Source organism: Saccopteryx bilineata, chromosome 11 (genome assembly GCF_036850765.1).
Source record: "Saccopteryx bilineata isolate mSacBil1 chromosome 11, mSacBil1_pri_phased_curated, whole genome shotgun sequence".
Lineage (NCBI taxonomy): Eukaryota > Metazoa > Chordata > Mammalia > Chiroptera > Emballonuridae > Saccopteryx > Saccopteryx bilineata.
Genome location: NC_089500.1, coordinates 9,617,552 through 9,636,123, shown reverse-complemented (window position 1 = coordinate 9,636,123; position 18,572 = coordinate 9,617,552). Strand labels below are relative to the sequence as shown.

At 38.2% G+C, this 18,572-nt stretch overlaps 1 protein-coding gene across 1 annotated transcript; it reads left to right on the top strand.

Annotated features, from left to right (window-relative positions):
• The first annotated feature begins 3,643 nt into the window (after nt 1-3,643).
• SERPINB10 (serpin family B member 10) lies at nt 3,644-17,014 on the top strand. The gene is made up of 8 exons (XM_066247111.1): nt 3,644-3,722; nt 7,076-7,252; nt 8,901-8,966; nt 9,425-9,562; nt 10,593-10,710; nt 12,811-12,953; nt 14,160-14,315; nt 16,015-17,014. Exons 2-8 carry the CDS (start codon nt 7,085-7,087, stop codon nt 16,417-16,419), a joined length of 1,194 nt encoding a protein of 397 aa, XP_066103208.1. The 5' UTR covers nt 3,644-3,722; nt 7,076-7,084; the 3' UTR covers nt 16,420-17,014.
• Nucleotides 17,015-18,572: the final 1,558 nt, after the last annotated feature.

The window sequence follows — 18,572 nt, the reverse complement described above, 5'->3', positions numbered from 1 at the left end:
ATAGTTTCATTCCCAGGAATCAGGCATCAGGCTCCTTTGTGGGAACCAAGAAAAAAACAACCAGATTAAGGAGCCACGGGGATGGCCGTCCCTCTCAGAAGGATCCCCACTGTTGGGGTGGAATGGGGTTGTGTGATAAGTGGGTTAGAGCTACCTCTTACAGAGGCAAAAGGTGTGGGAATTCAGAAGAACAGCCTGAGTTAGAGCCCTTTGGACACTGGTGTTTAAGCCTCAAGAACATCAGGAATAAATGCTAAATCCAGTGATTTGGACATAGACTCAAGGTCACTGAGAGTTCGGAGGAGTGAAGGTGGGCTGGTGACAGAGTGGGAGGGGGACACAAGATGGCTTCTTTGAAGGGCGTATGCTCCGAATAGCATTCCATGCATTGGAGTGGATCGGGGGTAGACTAGAACATAATGTAAGATCTAAGAGCTAAAACATCTAAAGTTTGGAGGGTCTGAACTGGCTTGAGAGTCTGGTTGAAGAAATGTGGCTGGGTCCTGGAAATGTACCCCAGTGACCACCCTCCCTACGATGGAGGGGAGGCAGGGATGGATGACCCATGGAGCCTGGTGGTGGCTGAACAAGTGACCTCAGGACAGTCCCAGTTATGAGTCCTCTAACCGTGAGCGAGGAATTGTGCTTCTTTCTGCTTCTTTTCTTTCAGTGTAAATTAGAGAAAATAACGCTTTTCCCATAATGTTAAATGAATTCATGCATAACAAGCATAAAATACAGGCATATATAGTATTTAAAAATAGTGATTATAATTCTTATCTTTGTAAGTAATAAACTGTCTCTGGTTTTATTTATTTATTGTCAGCTGGTCACACATAAAATCCTAGAAAATTATTCATTTAAATTTTTTTAAGGCTTGAATTGTGGTTTATGTCCTCTAAGACATTCTTGAAGATGAGAGGTTCTTGCTTGGTGCATTTTCCTGCTTACTTTTAGATTCATTTGTCCATGTACGTTCATAATTTACTCAGCAAGGCAATAACAAGGAGCTTTCTGAACTTTTGTGAGTCTTAAGCTATCCATATTTTACCTTCATTATTAAGTTAGAGTATGAATGTAGAATTCTAGGTTCACAGTACTTTTCAGCACTTTAAGGGTTTGATTTTATTATCTTCTGGCACCAGGGTTGATGATGGGAATGTTGATGTCAAGCTCAGTCTTGTTCCTTGTAGTTAGCATAGTTTTAATTTCGTTCTTGATAGTGTTCTTGAAATTTCTTGCATTGAGTACTTTTAAAAATGGTTTTTAAAAACTGATCTTGTTCATCAGCAGCTCCCCCTCCCCCCACAGTCTTGTGTATCTTGTTTTGATTGTGGGAAATTTTCAACCATTGCTATGGACCAAATGTTTGTGTCCCTCTCCCACTCCAGAACATGTGTTGAATCTCGAATCCTCAGTGTAGCGGTACTGGGAAGTGGGACAATTGCGAGTTAGAGTTGGGGTTAGGTCATGAGCATAGTCCCTACGATGCAACTAGTGCCCTTATAAGGAGATGAAGGGGTCATAGAGACATAGAAAGGAGGCAGCCATCTGTGAACCGAGTAGAGAGCCCTCACCAAGTACCCAAACCGCCCAGCACCCTGATCTCAGCCGTCTAGGCTCCAGAGCTGTCAGCAATACATGGTTGTTGTTTAAGCCTCCCTGTCAATGGCTTCTGTCACAGGAAATGAAACCGAACAAGGCAGCTGTCATCTACGCAATTTTCTCTGCCCCACATCTCCTACTTTTTTTCTGGACTCCTATTAGAATGATACTCGTTCACTTGGAGTGTTTCCCATTCTACTTGTATGGCTAATAAATTCATGTTGTCTAAACATCAAATATCATAAAAGACTGGAACAAAAACTCCCACACCCACCCGTCTTCCCCATTCATTTAGTTCCTCTCCTTCAAGCCCCCTACTAATATCTGCACACATTGCTAAATACACATAGGTCATGCCATAAATAACAACAACAAACAAACAAAATTATGCTAATCATATTATAATGTTAACTTAGGATACTATTACTCTCCCCCCAACAGGCATCAAAATAATGCACAACCGTGTTTCTCTTGATGTCTATCTATTTGTAAGGTTTTTATCAAGAGCTGAGTGGTAAAGGAGTCTGGAAAAGGTTTTTGGAGGAAACAAAACAGTCTATAATATTAATGAAGACAAAACAATTTCTTGGCTGGTTCAGCAGCATCTGCATTGATGCATTTCAATGTATGATAACCAGAGGGTCTTCATGCCATGCAGAGATGCAGCCCAAGCCACTCTCTGATGGATGACTGTCACGATGAGTCCCTCCATTTAGAGCAGTGGTAGTCAACCTGGTCCCTACCAACCACTAGTGGGCGTTTCAGCTTTCATGGTGGGCGGTAGCAGAACAACCAAAGTATAAATAAAAAGATAGATTTAACTATAGTAAGTTGCTTTATAAAGATTTATTCTGCCAAACTTAGCAAAAATCTGACATAAAGTACTTGGTAAGTAATTATTATTATATGCTTTAACTTGCTGTAACTCTGCTTTATAAATTTTATAAAGTAAAGTTACTTCCCTACTTTATAAATCACCATTACTGTGGAACCGGTGGGCAGTGAGAAAATTTTACTACTAACAGAGATACAAAAGTGGGTGGTAGGTATAAAAGGTTGACTACCCCTGATTTAGAGCCTCTATGTGTTCCTTCCAGCTAATAATAGCCTGAGGCAACCATGAATAATGCTGTCTGTTCAGCACACGTCAGGCAGCATTCCAGAGTTTCCTACCACAAGTCATATTTTCTCATGACATCCAGAGGAACATTCTGATGTAAGTTCCACATCAACATTCAAATATTAAACTCTGAGCCAGTTTACCAGTACCTGTGCGTGCCCCTATGCGGAGAACAAGAACTGTATGAAGGAAAACATGCCAACTACATTAATAACAAAGGGGCTCCTCCTTATCCTTCGTCCCTTCTGGATTGTTCCCTAGTCCCTTCCCTCCCTTCTCCATTCCTCCATGCAGTGCATTCTGTGATGGAAAATGAAGCTATGACCTATGATAATAAATATGGAGGAATCAGATGAACATTTATAGAGAGAAACAAGAGAGAACCAGAAAATGATGAGAAAGCATTGGATTCAGTCACTGTGTCTAAAACATTGAGAACTAGACCCTCCATCTCTGTGGCAGGGGGATAGACATCTCCCTCATTGGAGTCTTGCTCGGGGTCCTAGACCAACACAAGTGCGAAGAGGAACTTTCACAGTAAATGCTTCACCAACAATATTTCCATTCCATTGCTCATTCTTATCCCACTATTTGAAGCTTCCTATTAATTTTTATTTTTTTGGAAGGACAAGCACTCTAGCCGCTGCCAGTTGGCAGACTATAGAAAGAAGAAATTAAGCATGCATGGAAACTGTGAGTTACAGTTTGTCAGAATTCAGGTCTCCACATGTAGACAGACGTGGAAAATGTGGGTGATCAAAGAATTCAGGCAAAATCTTAATCACCTGTCTCTTGGTCTTTTGATTTGAGCTTCTGGCCAAGATCAACCTGAAAGGAAGAGTGTATGGGCTTGTGGAAGTGAATCAAAGGGGTGGGGTAGGAAGAGGGAGGCGCTATGATTTTTTTTAAGTTTCTACAGTTAAAAGTTACTTAACTCAGCTACAGTTGCTTACTTCACTAACGAATTTCCAATTCTGCTCCAGGGGAAGAAAATAAGGTATTGTAAATATTTCTTTGCTTTAAAATGTTTACTTATGGGTTCCTTCTCTGTTGAGGTGTTTACCTAAATTACAAATGATCAAGACACCCCTTCAAAAATACCCTCAAAACCCAGAAATAATAGCTAGAGCTCTACCCCCCAAGAATTCTGTGCAAGGCAGAGAGATTTAACTTTGAGATGGTTCAAAGTTTCTACTGGAAAGAGGGCTTAAGGGGAAGAGACCATTCATTTCCAAAGAAGTTAAAGAAGTAGTTTTACCAGGATTGCAAAACCGTGAGTGGAGTGTTCTCCAATCACATATCTGAATTTGTTACTTTTGTATGAAGAGAAATAGGATGCTCTCAGAATAATTGGGCCCACACCTTTCTCTTGGCAACATAGATTTGATCCTAGTCATTAATGTGTGGAACTAATGGCTTGACTCTTTACCCCCTGTCCCCACCCAACACCCTGTCCTGGCTGCCATTCCACAAAGGCATTAACTTTCTTCTCTTTCACGGAGTAATCTAAGCCCCTACCAACCACCCTGTCCCCCACAACCTCACACTAGGTGCTCATCATAAAACACCCCAAACTATTATTTCTCTCGGAAAATGGCATTACGTGAATATAAACATGATGGGGGGGGGGTTGGGGAGAGAGGTCGCCTTCTGATCTGCACAACTCTGTGAAGGGGGTGACACCATCAATATCACCAGGAAGTTCAGGGACTTCGGATATCCTGTTACAGAAAAGGGCATAGATCCCTCCCCATGCATGCCTCCTCATCTTCCTTCCTCTTTTCTCCCTCCTCCTGTCCTTTCCTAGCCCACTTCCTGCCTTTTACCTTGAAAATCTTAGCAGCAACTGTGTATTCCGAGTCCAGAGAACAGTGCAGTGATAACTTTGTTGCTAGGGAGCTGGGCATGCTACTCGGGACATTCAACCTCCCTGGGTCTCGGGTTCCCAGCTGATAAAATGAGGCCAGGGGAGCAGAGGGACTCGGAGGTTCTTTTGGATTCAGATACGCGAAAGTACGTGTGTCTGCGATGAGATGTTCTGATGGAAGACACAATCTCTTTCCTATTTGGATAGTTGTAGCTCCTCCCCTAATCCCTCTTACAGATTGAGCAAAAGAGCTTTTCATTCTAAAAATGGAACAGTTGGCTTCTGACTTAGAGATTTATAATCTTCTCTGAAAAAATTTACTGTTCAGCCCTTATATGGACAAATTATTTCCTGTAAAATCTCACCCTAAAATTTTGTATCCTTCAGAAAACACGTTCCACTGTTGGGTTCAATTTTTACTGATGGCTGGCTTAATGTTTCTGTAAATTTATTTTTTTTAAAAAAAGAATTTTTCTGCTTGTATCTGGGCTACATTTGATATATTAATGATGATATTAATGAAAAATTCATGACAAAGAAGGTAATTGGATATTAATTTTTCACAAGAAATTAGCTCTTTTATTAGAGGGAATTATTGTTCTTAGGAATTTGCTACAAGTAACTAAATTTTAGAATAACCACAGGAAGAAAGATAAAAATCCCCAACTCTAAGATAATATTTTCTCCTCTCCTCCCTTCATGGTAGGTATGGTTTGGTCAATGAGCTGAGCATTTTCCATATGAATATAATTCATGAGTTCTAAAAAGATAAAATATACAGGTAACCAAGAAAGGACTATTTGAGTGAATATTGCCCTAAAGGAAATAGGGAAGGTATTTCCAAGATGGCATTGAATCTAATAAGAAAAAAAATGCTCACAGGTAAGTTTCAAACATTTTATAAGAGTGTAGAGATACTACAAAACTAGACTTGATTCTTTTTTTTTCCTTTAATTAAACAATGCCAGCCCAGGATTAGTGTCGGTGCTGGAATAGGCAGAGGCTGTAACCAGGGAATGATTTAGAGGATGGGAAGCTACTTTGTTACGTGCAAGCCTGTGGCCAGGAAGGGTTTCAATAGTATCACTTAATCCCTGTCATGATGAAACCAAAACTTATCGACACACGCCTCTCCCTCCATTCAACTATTTGATGAGAGAGAACTCCTGGCTTTTCTCAAGTTCTCATTCTAGTTTTTCTTGTTTTCTCAACCAGACAGGTGATATCAGTGGAAGACCCAGTTCTAGCCAACACTGGCACTGATAGGAGGTGCTCGGCCCAGGAATTTGATTTATTTTTAGTCACCTAACCAGGTGGAGGAGTTGTTTGGCTACTAAATGACAGTAAATTGAGCTCATTTTAAAAATAGAGACCTAGTCTTAAGTAAAACTTAAGTTAAAATATCAGGGTAACTAAAAATAACATTAGGAAGTTAAATATAATAGCATGAGAGAGAGAGAGAGAGAGAGAGAGAGAGAGAGAATATGAGTTCATTTGTTCAAGAAGACCAGCTTCAGAGGATCTCAAGTGGTGAGAAAAAAGGCAAAAGAATGTTGGCTTCTCTACTTCTTTACAAGCATTTCCCACTAAATTGTGCGTAATTTCAAGTTTAAGTAGATTTAAAAAAATGGTCGCAAAGAGCCCAAACAATGAACAGGATAAACAAGGATTCACAGGTATTGATTTTGTGCAAACTGCTGAGCTAGGTACTAGGGGTTGTTTGAAGTCGTGTAAGAGAATTTTGCTCTGGAGGAACTTACCCTGGAGTTGGAAAGATAGAAACTTATGAAAACAGTACTAACAGTGTGATAAATGTCAAGTATGTGGCAGAAACCATGTTGGGGGACTTGGGTGTACCCTAAGGTCAGGAAAAGCTTTCAGAGAAAGAGAGGAACCTGGGCAGAGTTGGATTTTTATAGAATAAAAAAAGATAAAGGCATTCCAGAAACCAGGAATATGGCATATAAAGGTGGAAAATAATAAATAAGATTAACAATATAAAAATATGTAAGAAAAGTGAGGGAGGAAAGGTACAAAGTTGAAAAGGTAAGCACTTAGTTCTCACTTTCCGTGTCAAGTCAGCAGGTTTGTAGTGTATTAAATAGGGAGGGGATCTGGAGAGGGGACCTGGTCTCACCGCCATGTTTATCGTGACGTTCTCCTCAAGGAGCTGCGGACTGACTGGAACCCAATTGTTCTCTGGTGTGTATTAGCTCTAACATTTGGGGCAATTCTCCAAAACTCTCTGGACTTCAGTTTTTCAATAGGTAAAAATAAAATGTTGGATTAAAAAAATGTCAAAGCCCAGCAGTCCATTCAGGTCTCAGGAATATAAGTTGAATAATACATATTTTTGTTATTTCACTGAAATATACTTTAAAAGTAATATATAAGCTAACAAATTCTTTTACAAAAGTAAAATAAATGGAAAGAATTATTGACATGTGTTTTTTTTCTCTCTCTCTCTGAATTATTTTTCTTAGGTTTTCCCAATGGATTCCTTAGCAAAATCAATCAACCAATTTGCCTTGGAATTTAGCAAAAAGATAGCTGACTCTTCTGAGGGTAAAAATATTTTCTTCTCCCCCTGGGGCATCGCGACCTCCTTGGCCATGGTGTATTTGGGCACCGGAGGGAACACTGCAGCCCAAGTAGCCCAGGTGAGTGGGATGCCTCGTCACCCTCTGTTGCCTTAAAAAAAAAAAAGCTTTCTTTACCTTTTATCTTCATTTTTCTCCTGACTTTTAAATAGCTCGCATTTTACAACCCTATCCTCCAAAATAAAAGATGCACTTAAAAAAATTTTCTAGACCATAAAAAAAGAAGTCTGAGAAAAGAAGTTAATTTGCTAAGGAAAGCATCTAAGGACCTCTGTTCTCTAGCAAAGTCAACAAAGATGATGCGGTTATAAAGTTGGGTTCGAAACCAGAAATAGCTTTATTTTGATTACCAAAACATTTCAAGAAGTAATGGCTTAAATTTGAAGTAGTAGAATTAGTATGTTTTTCATTTCAGAAGAATTTTCTTGGAAACACAAATAGAAAAATCATGTGAATTCTCTTACTTGTACTTTGATTGTTTCTTTTTTCAATTCCTATTTAGATGGATCTAAAAAGCCCACTAAGAGCATGAAAATGCAAAACAATATTATCGTATAGGCATTATTGATTTGCTATAAGCATCCTCAGAACATAGTGTGTACGCGCGTGTGTGTGTAGCCATAAATAAAGTACATAGTAAAATGGCCACACATGTATGTGTATGTATGCATGTGTAAACATATACATATATATTTTTGCATTTATATCAAAATAAATACACACAAAAAGAGTAAATCCAGCCTTAAGTTATACAACAACAAAAAATCCAAATGACAGAATTTCCATCCAAGAAGATGTCTTTTGTGCCAAGTATGGAAATGGATACAGCCAGTATTCTGAGTGAGACAAGCAGAATATATACTTTGTGAGTTTAAGTTTAAGGTATCACCCTTATTCTTATAGCTCATAAGGTACTATATGGTTTAAAACTGCAACAACAGACTCTTGGTCAATAATTATTAAAAGTCTTGACCATTCATGTGATAAATTTAATCTTAGGTCAATTCCAGTTTTAATCTATTTTATATAAATATATTGTTGGAGTGTTGTTTTATTTAATATCCATTTAAACACTAAGGGCTTCAGTTTGTAACTGAGTTTAGTGTGTTGCCTGTGCCCCCTTCTCCCGATGGTCTTCCTACCACGGTGCCAACAAAGCTTTGCTCAAGCAGACGTTGTTCCTCACTGTGAGCTGGGTTTGGGACGTGGAGGATGAACGCATTTCCTTGTTTTTCACTGCCGAACGGTTCAGGGGGAAACGAGGACATCCCCAGCCTTTCTGTTTACTGACTAATGAAATTCTGGGATGAAAATAAAGAATACATTGATATATCAAGTGGTGACAGACTATGGGAATGAAAGCACTGACTAGAAAAAACAATAATTAAACCTCCTGCATTTCCCAGATAATCAGGGTAGTGGTGGTTTTCGCTTAAATTGCTAAATGATGTCGCAACTGAACACCTAGCCTTGTTTTCAAAGAAACCATAGTTAAAAATGAAGCGTGGAAAACAGGAGAATTTTACCTCTAAGGGCATTCCCAACATCACTCTAAGCATCCTAGAAAAGTATTTTTAAAAAGAGCAACTTAAATTAGACTTCTAAAAAATTTATTTAGGAATGATCGATTTGTATTTACTGGGGTGTGTTTCTATGATTGTCTTTGTGCAAACTGTGCTCACATATGCTCTTTTTATTGAAATCACAGGTGCTTCAGTTTAACAGAGATCAAGATAGCAAATCTTGTCCTCAAAGTGAAAAGAAAAGGAAAATGGTATGTTTCACATGTTAATGTCCTTTTGATGATTAAGGGGAAACCACTTTTAGCACCTGTCTATTAGTGGCTAATTTAAGCAACCTTTACTGGGTAGATATTCTTAGAAATATGTATTAAAATTATAGAAATACTTTTCATCATACCAAATGTCTATACTTTTTGGGCAAATATATATATTTGCCCTTACTTCTTCTACTTCTTGGCTTCCCTTTTAAAACTGCTCTACTTTCAAAATTGTCACTGCTTTTGGAAACTAAATGTGAAGAAAATGATGTCCTCAAAAACAATGTTTTTTGCAATGATGACATTAGAGAAAATATTTTTAACTACAATTTAGAATTGATTTCAACTTTTTTTCACAGTACACCAAATTATTTCATTTAGTTATAGGGTGTTCTTATCTATGCAGCTCATGTTCAATGTTTTTATTTGACTAATTCCTTTTTCTTTGAAAGCACTTCAACCTGGGGAAGGCTGAAGAAATACAGTCTGATTTCCGGGCACTCATCTCCGAAATCAACAATCCTAGTAATGCTTATGTCCTTAAAACAGCCAACGGGATATATGGAGAGAAAACTTACCCGTTTCTCATTGTAAGTGCAAACGTGCCATTTAAAGCTGATGGGAAAGAAAGCGCCATGTGAGACCAATCAGTTGCCCCTCTGTACATTTTTCTAAGGACCCCAGGGACCACCTTAATGTAGTCAGTGTTTCTGGTAAACAACCATTTAGACCAACTAATAAGTGTCTAGTTGTAAAGAAAACTGATAATTGGTCTCAAACCAGGTCTTTACAAAGATAAAGGTTTTTATCCTTTATCCAAATCAGGTTTTTATCCAAAGTAATCAGGTTTTTATCCAAAGTAATAATATATAAATGTGTTTTATATATAATGCCTGTGCCAACATTTGTTTCATGGGAAATGGAACAAAAACAGATAGAGTAGGGACATGAGGTCAATCTGAAGGAGCAGAGGGTGGTATTGGTCACAGGAGTGTGCCTGGAGACTGTACTTGCAAGCAAAGTTGACATTGGAATCAGACAAGTCACTTCCCATCAGGACTTCAGGGACTTTGCAAAGACTTTTAACATGGAATAATATCAACTTCGTACCTTCTTGGATGATCAGAACCGCATAGTGCAGACCACGACTGTATCCTGAGTTCAGACCCAAGGGCTCCTCAGAGGGGTCCACCTAGAGTCAGGACAAGCACGTATTTCTCTCACATTTGTCCATCCTATCTTTTGGTGCATCTCAAAAAGGTGCAGGAGGACACAGGTGTCCAGTGGGCAAAAAGCAAGGACATTGGATAGAGTGGAGAGACAGCCGTAAACAATAGAGCTATCTTGAGATTTCAAGCAGTGATGTCAGAGCTGTGGGTGGCAGGCCTTCCTTCCATAAGTGGAGTTCTGCATGGCTAGTCAGTGCTCAGCAAAGTTTAAAGAGGGTGTGTGTGTAGTCTTTGACCAAAACAGGACTGGGAAAGAGAGAAGAGAGCATGGGATGTGTGTGTGTCTGTGGGCAATTGCTTCCCTACTTAGCTTTTTGATAATCAAAATAGAACTTGATTTCTCAGTTTTGGAAAAACTCTGCAAAAAGAGATTTTTACCTTTATCTTTCAGAAATATTTAGAAGACATGAAAACATACTTTGGTATAGAGCCACAGTCTGTTAACTTTTTGGAACATTCTGACCAAATCAGAAAGGAGATAAACTCTTGGGTTGAAAGCCAGACGGAAGGTAAGCTTCCATCGTGAGCCAGGCATGCTCTCCCCAAGCCTCGCTTTACTGCTGCCCCTGTCCACAGTGTTATGAAATTAATGCTGATCCTTCATTTCATCTGCCTCTGCTGCTAGACTCAAGGACTCCTATGTATAGTAGCTGTCATATTCGAGTCTCAGTTTCGAATTTCTAACAGGCTCACTCATAGTTGTTATTCGGAACATTAATGTTCATTAGAATGAATTGAGGAAGTTGGCAGCCCTGAATTCTCAGTTCCTTATTCATCGAACTAGCAACTCCAAAACTGGGGTGAGTCAAGAGCGACCATTATACTTATTCCTGATTTGGATTTGTCCAAAAGTAAGTCCCTCCCCCCTCCTCCTTTTTCTTTAATTTTAGAAAGAGAATTAGAACTAGCCAGCTATTACTACCTAGTTGGACTGTTCCAGTTTGCATGAGGAGCAAATGGGATTATATAGGAAAAAGCACGTTGTCACACACGGGTCCAATTCCATATGGTAAAGGTGAGCATGAGAAGAGTAAGGAACTGAACTAAACCTCTTGTCGCAGATTTTTAGCCCAGCACTGAGTCTGTTGTCTGGAAGACAGATGGGAACCCTACAGACAGGAAGGCTGGGAGCAAGCAGCTAATCTGCTCTTTTTACACCCAGCAAAGCCATTCAGAGCTGAGAGGAGACCCGTTGTGTGACGCTGCATAGCTTGGTCCTTGCCACACTACCCCAGTGTAGACTCACATGTTCAGGGAGCATGACAACTGTCCAGATTACAGGGCTGTCCAGAAAAACCGAAGTCAGCTGGATCTCAACCTACTTGAGATCAATCTGTGTAAAATCTCAATCCTCTATATGGTTTCTATTTGCATCTACTAGGACTCTATCAAATGATAGCATAATTAATTTAGCATGACACAGAGCTTTAAAATATAAAACTTATGTGCAAAAAGGTATTTAAAAATGACACAGAAGGACTTTCCATGTTAAATTATAAAAAGAATTTGAAACTAAGTTTAATGTTCTGCCTTTAATCAGATAGAAAAAGAAATACAAAAGTGTTTCAGGAAGTTTTCACAGCAGCACAGAAAACCACATTTAAATTCAATTTCTAAAACCAAGAAATCTGTTTCATGGGGGAGGGGAGTTTATTTTATTTTGTTTTGAGTAGACCTGTCCAAGACACACCTCATATCCACTGGGGTCTCTAGAAGTACTGTCCTCAGAATTTTAAACAAAGGTGCACAGTGATGGGGAGATGCCTCTGCGAAGACTGGACCAGCTAAGCGGTATTCAGAGCCCATAGTGATGGGGAGATGCCTCTGCGAAGACTGGACCAGCTAAGCTGTATTCGGAGCCCATAGCAGAGGCTGACAGGAGCTGGTTCACCTCTCTCTAGGGGTTATGACTTGCCATACGTTTTTTGGAGGACATAATTCAACAGTAGTATTCTCACAAAAATGCATAACCTACATATTATCTTGAGGAAACACCAGACAAATCTGAGCTGAGATTGATGGACATTCTTATGAAACTTTTTCTTCTTTTTAATTTTTATCTTATTTATTTTTTTAAAGTTCAGAAACCTCAGTTCTTTTTTTTAGATTTTATTTATTTTTATTAGAGATAGGAGAGAGAGAGAGAGAAGAAGAGATAGAGAGAACAGGGGGAGGAGCAAGAAGCATCAACTCCCATTGTGCCTTGACCAGGCAAGCCCGGGGTTTCGAACCAGCAACCTCAGCATTCCAGGTTGATGCTTTATCCACTGCGCCACCTCAGGTCAGGCCCTTAGGAAACTTTTTCAAAAGTTTCAAGGTCATAGAAGACAAAACTTGACTGAGGAACTCTCCCAGATGAAAGAGGACTAAGAGGAAATGACAACTAAATGCAACTTGAAATCTCAGATTGATTTCCGGTCCAGGGGAGGAAGTTTATTGTAACAGCTGATAAAATTTGAAGATCTGTTAATAATATTCTATCAAGGCTAACTTCCTGGTTTGGATTATTGGTGGATATATCATTTAACAATATTTCACAATCATCCCTTTTGTAAGGGTAGCATGTCATCGGGATATAACTATATTGGTTGAAACTTTTGCTCTTGTAGGAAAAATCATGGACCTCCTCCCAGCTGATGCTGTAGATTCTACAACCAGAATGGTGCTGGTGAACGCCCTTTACTTTAAAGGAACATGGGAACATCAATTCTTAGTCCAAGACACCACAGAAAAGCCTTTTCGAATAAACAAGGTGGGAACCTTTTAATAATCAGTGTGGATTTTCACGTGGCATTGTAAAGGAAATTCTATTTTAAACTCACTCTTCTTTCTAAATATATGTTCTTGTAAAGTATGGCTCATACTAGGGCATGGATGGCTAAAGTGGGAGACCCCAGTTTCATCCCACCTTGAAGTCCTCTTTTCTGAAAATAGACTATTCACATATTTTATCACTCAGTCCTTGCTACCACTAAGTGAGAGTAGTTACTGCATCTATTTCTTAGGTGAGAAATACAATAGGGTGAAGTGACTAAGTTAGAAGTCTACCAGAACCATAACCCAAAGTATTCACTATTAATTCTGCTTTTGTTCTATTAAACCTATACTATCTTCTACCAAATAAATAAATAAATAAGTAAGTAAGTAAGCACAAATTGAAAATCTCACCTCTTTCGTTGGGGTGTCTTTCTGTGTTTGGACACAACACACTGGTTTTGGTAATAGGAATTCACTACGAGGAATATAGAGACTAACGTAAGATGACAAATACATCTCATAGAATCCAAGGGCTGGAAGGTGGCTGGGTCTTGGGACTCGTGTGAAAACAAGGATTCAAATGTTGTCAGGACTCATACTCTATCTTTTTAAGTGTTTCTCCCATCATCCTTCTCTCAGGCTGAGGTCTAACTTTCTCTTCTTCCCAGTTCACAATGGCTTATTTATAAGAACAGGTTGTTTGTTTTATTACCACTGAGTTTTTATGAGTTCTTTATAGATTTTGCCTACCAGTCCTTTATCAGATGTCTTTTGCAAATATTTTCTCCTAGTCTATTGCTTATCTCTTCATTCTCTTAGTGAATTTCCATTTTTATGATACTGAAATATTTTCTCAAAATGTTTCCATTTGTAATACACCTTATTCAGTTTCAGAATCATTGGTACTTACATAGTTTGCATAAGATTATCTATTCTTTTAAGTGTTTGATAGAATCAGCTTGCTATGATACGTATATGTTGCCACAATAATGCTAGAAATGAAGTTTCTATATCACCTATTAATGATGCTATCAAGTAAAATACATATTTCCAGAAAGCAAGGTCTGAATAACTGTATTCAGCATTTAGCAGAGGACTGTCAATTCTACCCACATCCCAGACTCCTGGGGACCAATGACGATAGAGAATTAAGAATGTGGTGGAAAAACTCCTTAATGACTTTGCTACTTATTTTCTATAGACTACAAGCAAACCCGTGCAAATGATGTCGATGAAAAAAAAACTTCCTGTTTTTTACGTAGAAAATCCACAAACCATTGGCCTTCAACTCCACTATGAGAGCCGTGACCTCAGCCTGTTCATATTGCTACCGGAAGACATAAGTGGGCTGGATCAGGTAAAGACATTGTCTGTCTGACATGAAGATGGTTCTGGTTTTTACTGCCCATGTAGCATGGCTGCCCTGTTCTCTAATTTCTGTAGAGAAAGGCAACAAACCTACCTTGAGCTCTGGGCCCTTCACCTTCACAATATTATTTCAGCTTTACAAAACTCTGTAAGGATGATATTACCATTCCTTAGAAAATTGACATACTTGATTGACACCTGCAGCATGGGTAGCCACACCAACAGGCACCTGAACAACAGATACGAATATTTTTCGCCAGTCACAAAACTGTGGGCTGATCATAACCATCTTTCATTGGGTCTAGGTCTTTTTTATTTTCCTGGAAGGAACTATGTAAGGGGAGATTCATTTTTTTTAATCACTTGCATTAATGTTGCAGTAGATACACATTTTTTAAATGCTTAACTTCCAAAAATTTTAAGAACAGTCTTCAGGAGAAATGGTTTATATATAAGTATCATCTTCAAATATACTGCTCACAAAATTTAGGGCATATTTCAAAATAAATATGAAGTGATAAAATATCTCTTAATATTTGTGAGCAGTGTATCATTTAAGTTGTTTGTCATCCAAATTTCTAGGAAGCCTGCCACAACTTTGGTCAGATGACATTCCTGAGCAGTTTGTATGTCTAAATAGAACACTGGCTTCTCCGCCACAGGTGGCCTCTCTTTCTTTGTCAAGCACCTAATTTTCATGTGTGCGAGAATTTGCAGACTTGTAGGTTCCCACAGCCCTACTGGTGTGTAGAAAAGATTTCCAATTGTACTGTAAAATTTGTGACACTGAAGAGGATGGTAAAAATAAGGCCAAGTGTGGACACTAACTAAACCATCAGTCACACCCTTACAAGATAAGCCTTTTTTCCTAAGAGTGCAGGTTCCCAAGCTGATGGAGTTGTCACATTATTAATATACATCATTTACAAGTATGTCATTGATGGCAATACTTGGGTCTAGGAAACTCTCGAAGTAGCAAAAGCATGTACTTTGAAACAAATAGGTTATTCAAAAACTCAAACATCTTTTTTCCCCTCACATACACAAAGGCGTATGTATACTTACACACATATATTTTTATTATTTAAAAAACTTAAATATAAAGAGGAGAATAAGCACCTTCAAAACCACTCTAAAAAGTCATTATTACTCTTAAGGTTTGGATATTTTCCTTTCTTTTTTGCTTTTTTTTTTTTTTTTTGCAGAGTTTATGGTTACTAAATTCATATTGTTGTGATTATAGACATTTTATCTCAGATTTTGTTTTCAAAGAACTGTCTCCCATGTTAATAAAACTAATGGTTTTTGCAGGAAGACATAAGTGGGCTGGACACACTTTGTCCTATATAGTACATGCTTTTGTGTGGACAACATGTAGATGCTATTTATTTTGACTTGAGGGTATAGTTGACATTTTCCATATTATCATAGAAGTACTTTCCTTTTGAATCAACATCAAATTCTCTTATATCTTGAGAACTATCAATCTGCAAAACAAAGATTCTGTAGGTCAACCAAGTGAAGGATGACACGACACAAAGAATTTTCATATGTGTGAGTTTTGTGACCTTGAGTAATAGGAATAATCTCAATTCATCTGGGTAATTACACTGAGATCTCACTGAACCAATACTTCCCAATCCACTTTGGAATCACTGACTCTTTCTTCCTTGGTCCCACACCTGCAGCTGGAAAAGGCCGCCACCTATGAGAAGTTGAGCGAGTGGACCAGCGCAGACATGATGGAGATGTATGATGTGACACTGCACCTTCCCAGGTTCAAGCTGGAAGAGACGTATGATCTCAAGTCAGCCCTGAGCAGCATGGGGATGAGTGACGCCTTTAACCCCAGCAAGGCTGACTTCTCCGGAATGTCGACAGAGAGAAACTTATTCCTCTCCAATGTTTTCCACAAGTCTTTTGTGGAAATAAATGAACAAGGTACAGAGGCCGCAGCTGGCACTGGGAGCGAGGTGGGTTTTCGACTTCGACTCCCGTCCATTGAATTCAAAGCAGACCACCCATTCCTCTTCTTCATCAGGCACAACAAAACCAATAGCATTCTCTTTTATGGGCGAGTCTCCTTCCCCTAAGCCTGCATCTCTGTCATCAAACAAGACCATCTTACGGTGTGAAAAATACGCTGTAAGATGGAAAAACAACTATACGGAAAAACTAGTTTGTAGTCTGGATAGTCTTCACAGTTGAATATTAGCAAATAAATCTTGAAATAATTCATTCTAGTGATACTGTCCTATCTTTATAGCTAGAGAGAATGGCGAATTTTATTTTTACCACTGAACGTTTTGTCTTAATGTGACTTCTGTTTACATTGCAGAAATACTATGTTACTCAACTGAATGCCTTATAATTCTTAAGCTGTCTGGTCACTATTATCAATTATATTTCACATGCACTGTTTAGTGAAGAAAAATCTTTATAAAGGTGATATATGGATATACAAAAATATTTTCAGGAATATAATTTTGACAATTCATAAATTACCATTGGACAATTGAGTCCCCCTTTCTGTCACCTGCTTAAAAAAGTTACATTGACATTAATGGAAAAACTAGTGAAAATCATTTGGGGAAACTGTGTTAGGAGAATGCAGAATTCCCTGTATTACCTTTACAATTTTTCTGTGAATTTAAAAATATTCCAAAATAAAGATTTTACTTAAAATAATTATTGTGTATAAAAGTTTAGTCATACTAATATCTCTGCTTTTAAAAATCTTATGAAGTCAAAGAATGAATTTCTAATTTATATAAATATGTATTGTTAGTTCTAAGAAGAGGTTTTTAGCGATGTTAGTTCTCCATAAAATTTTCTGTTTTTCTAATTTATTACAAAAATGTTCACACACAAACGTTTATTGGTAATCTCATCAGCTGTTATTCTAATTTTATAGGTCGATTGTATCACTCTAGGTTCCTTTTTGACATTCATTTAACCAAATGGAAGAGTGGATCTGACCTGAACACTGTATAAATTAGTATAAAAAAATGTTTTTTGTAGCAAATCTTTGTTCAGATTCTAGAATAAAAAATGACTCCGTGCCTTCGCTCCAAAGATGGCAAATTATTCTATATATGACACTTTATCACATCTTTATGAAATATTTACCTCTATCTACCCCAACACCTCACATTAAGTCACAAAGAAAGAAATCCCTTGCAGGGTCTGGGCCGCCTGGCATTCTGGTGCCACAGGCTAGTTCCACCTCGCCCACACCCTCCTGCTATAACCAGCTGCTTCTCCCAACTAGTTTTATCCTCAGGCACATTTCTCTGCCACCCAGCTCCTTCCTGTGTCAGCCATACCTTTAAAGAACTCTGACGCTCAGCCCCAAGGCATTAGGTTGCCTGCAGGAAAAGGTACATCTTATCTGTGAATGAGAAATCAACTACTTGCTGGAAGAGTGTAGCGGGATCATTTTGAGAACATCTACTGGTATGTATTTCCATCATTAGATGATTTTTATTACTTACAACGTAATAAAACTCTCATCTATTTGCACTTGAACTTGGGAATACAATTTTTAAACTTCTTAAGAAATCTTTCAAGCAGAAAAACATTTTGTGGGCTTCAAAGTGTTAAAATAGCAAGCATACAGCATTTAAAAACCGGCTTGTAGAAAGAAGGATTTTCAAGAGGATGAATGGCTTTTTATAAGTGAGATTTCTACCAGAAATCTTTACAGATTAGCATATGAATTGAAAAAAAAAATCAAATGCCAAGGTTTAGTAAGTACACCAAAGACACCTATATTCCATTCAAATGAGCCCAATGTCCGAAAAGTCTTTCCTCCTGCCAGCCAGCAATTGCAAGTTTAGAAATAAACTGCACTTAAAACCATGTCCTCAAATTAATTCTATTTCAAAGCCTTAAACTAAGATGAAAACAGACAGACACCCATTCAATTACACTGGTCTCATTAAATTTTAAAGTAATTTTTGTAAGCACCAAATTGTGGATTTCTAATACAATTCTTTTCTTATTTTTAATTCTAATTTTGTGTTTTACAGTGGTCATCATTATTACCATTTAACATATTAGCATGCAAAAGTCCACATAGGTACTGAGGAAGGGTGCTCAAAAATTGTTTTGATGGGTGTACCGCCTAAACAGTTTGGAAGCAAGAGGCTTTTAGGGACCATTTTGAACTTCTGGTTTTGCCTGTAGTTAATTTTCAAAGCCAAGTCCCAATTTCGAAACTGCTCTTGCATGGAGACACTGAACA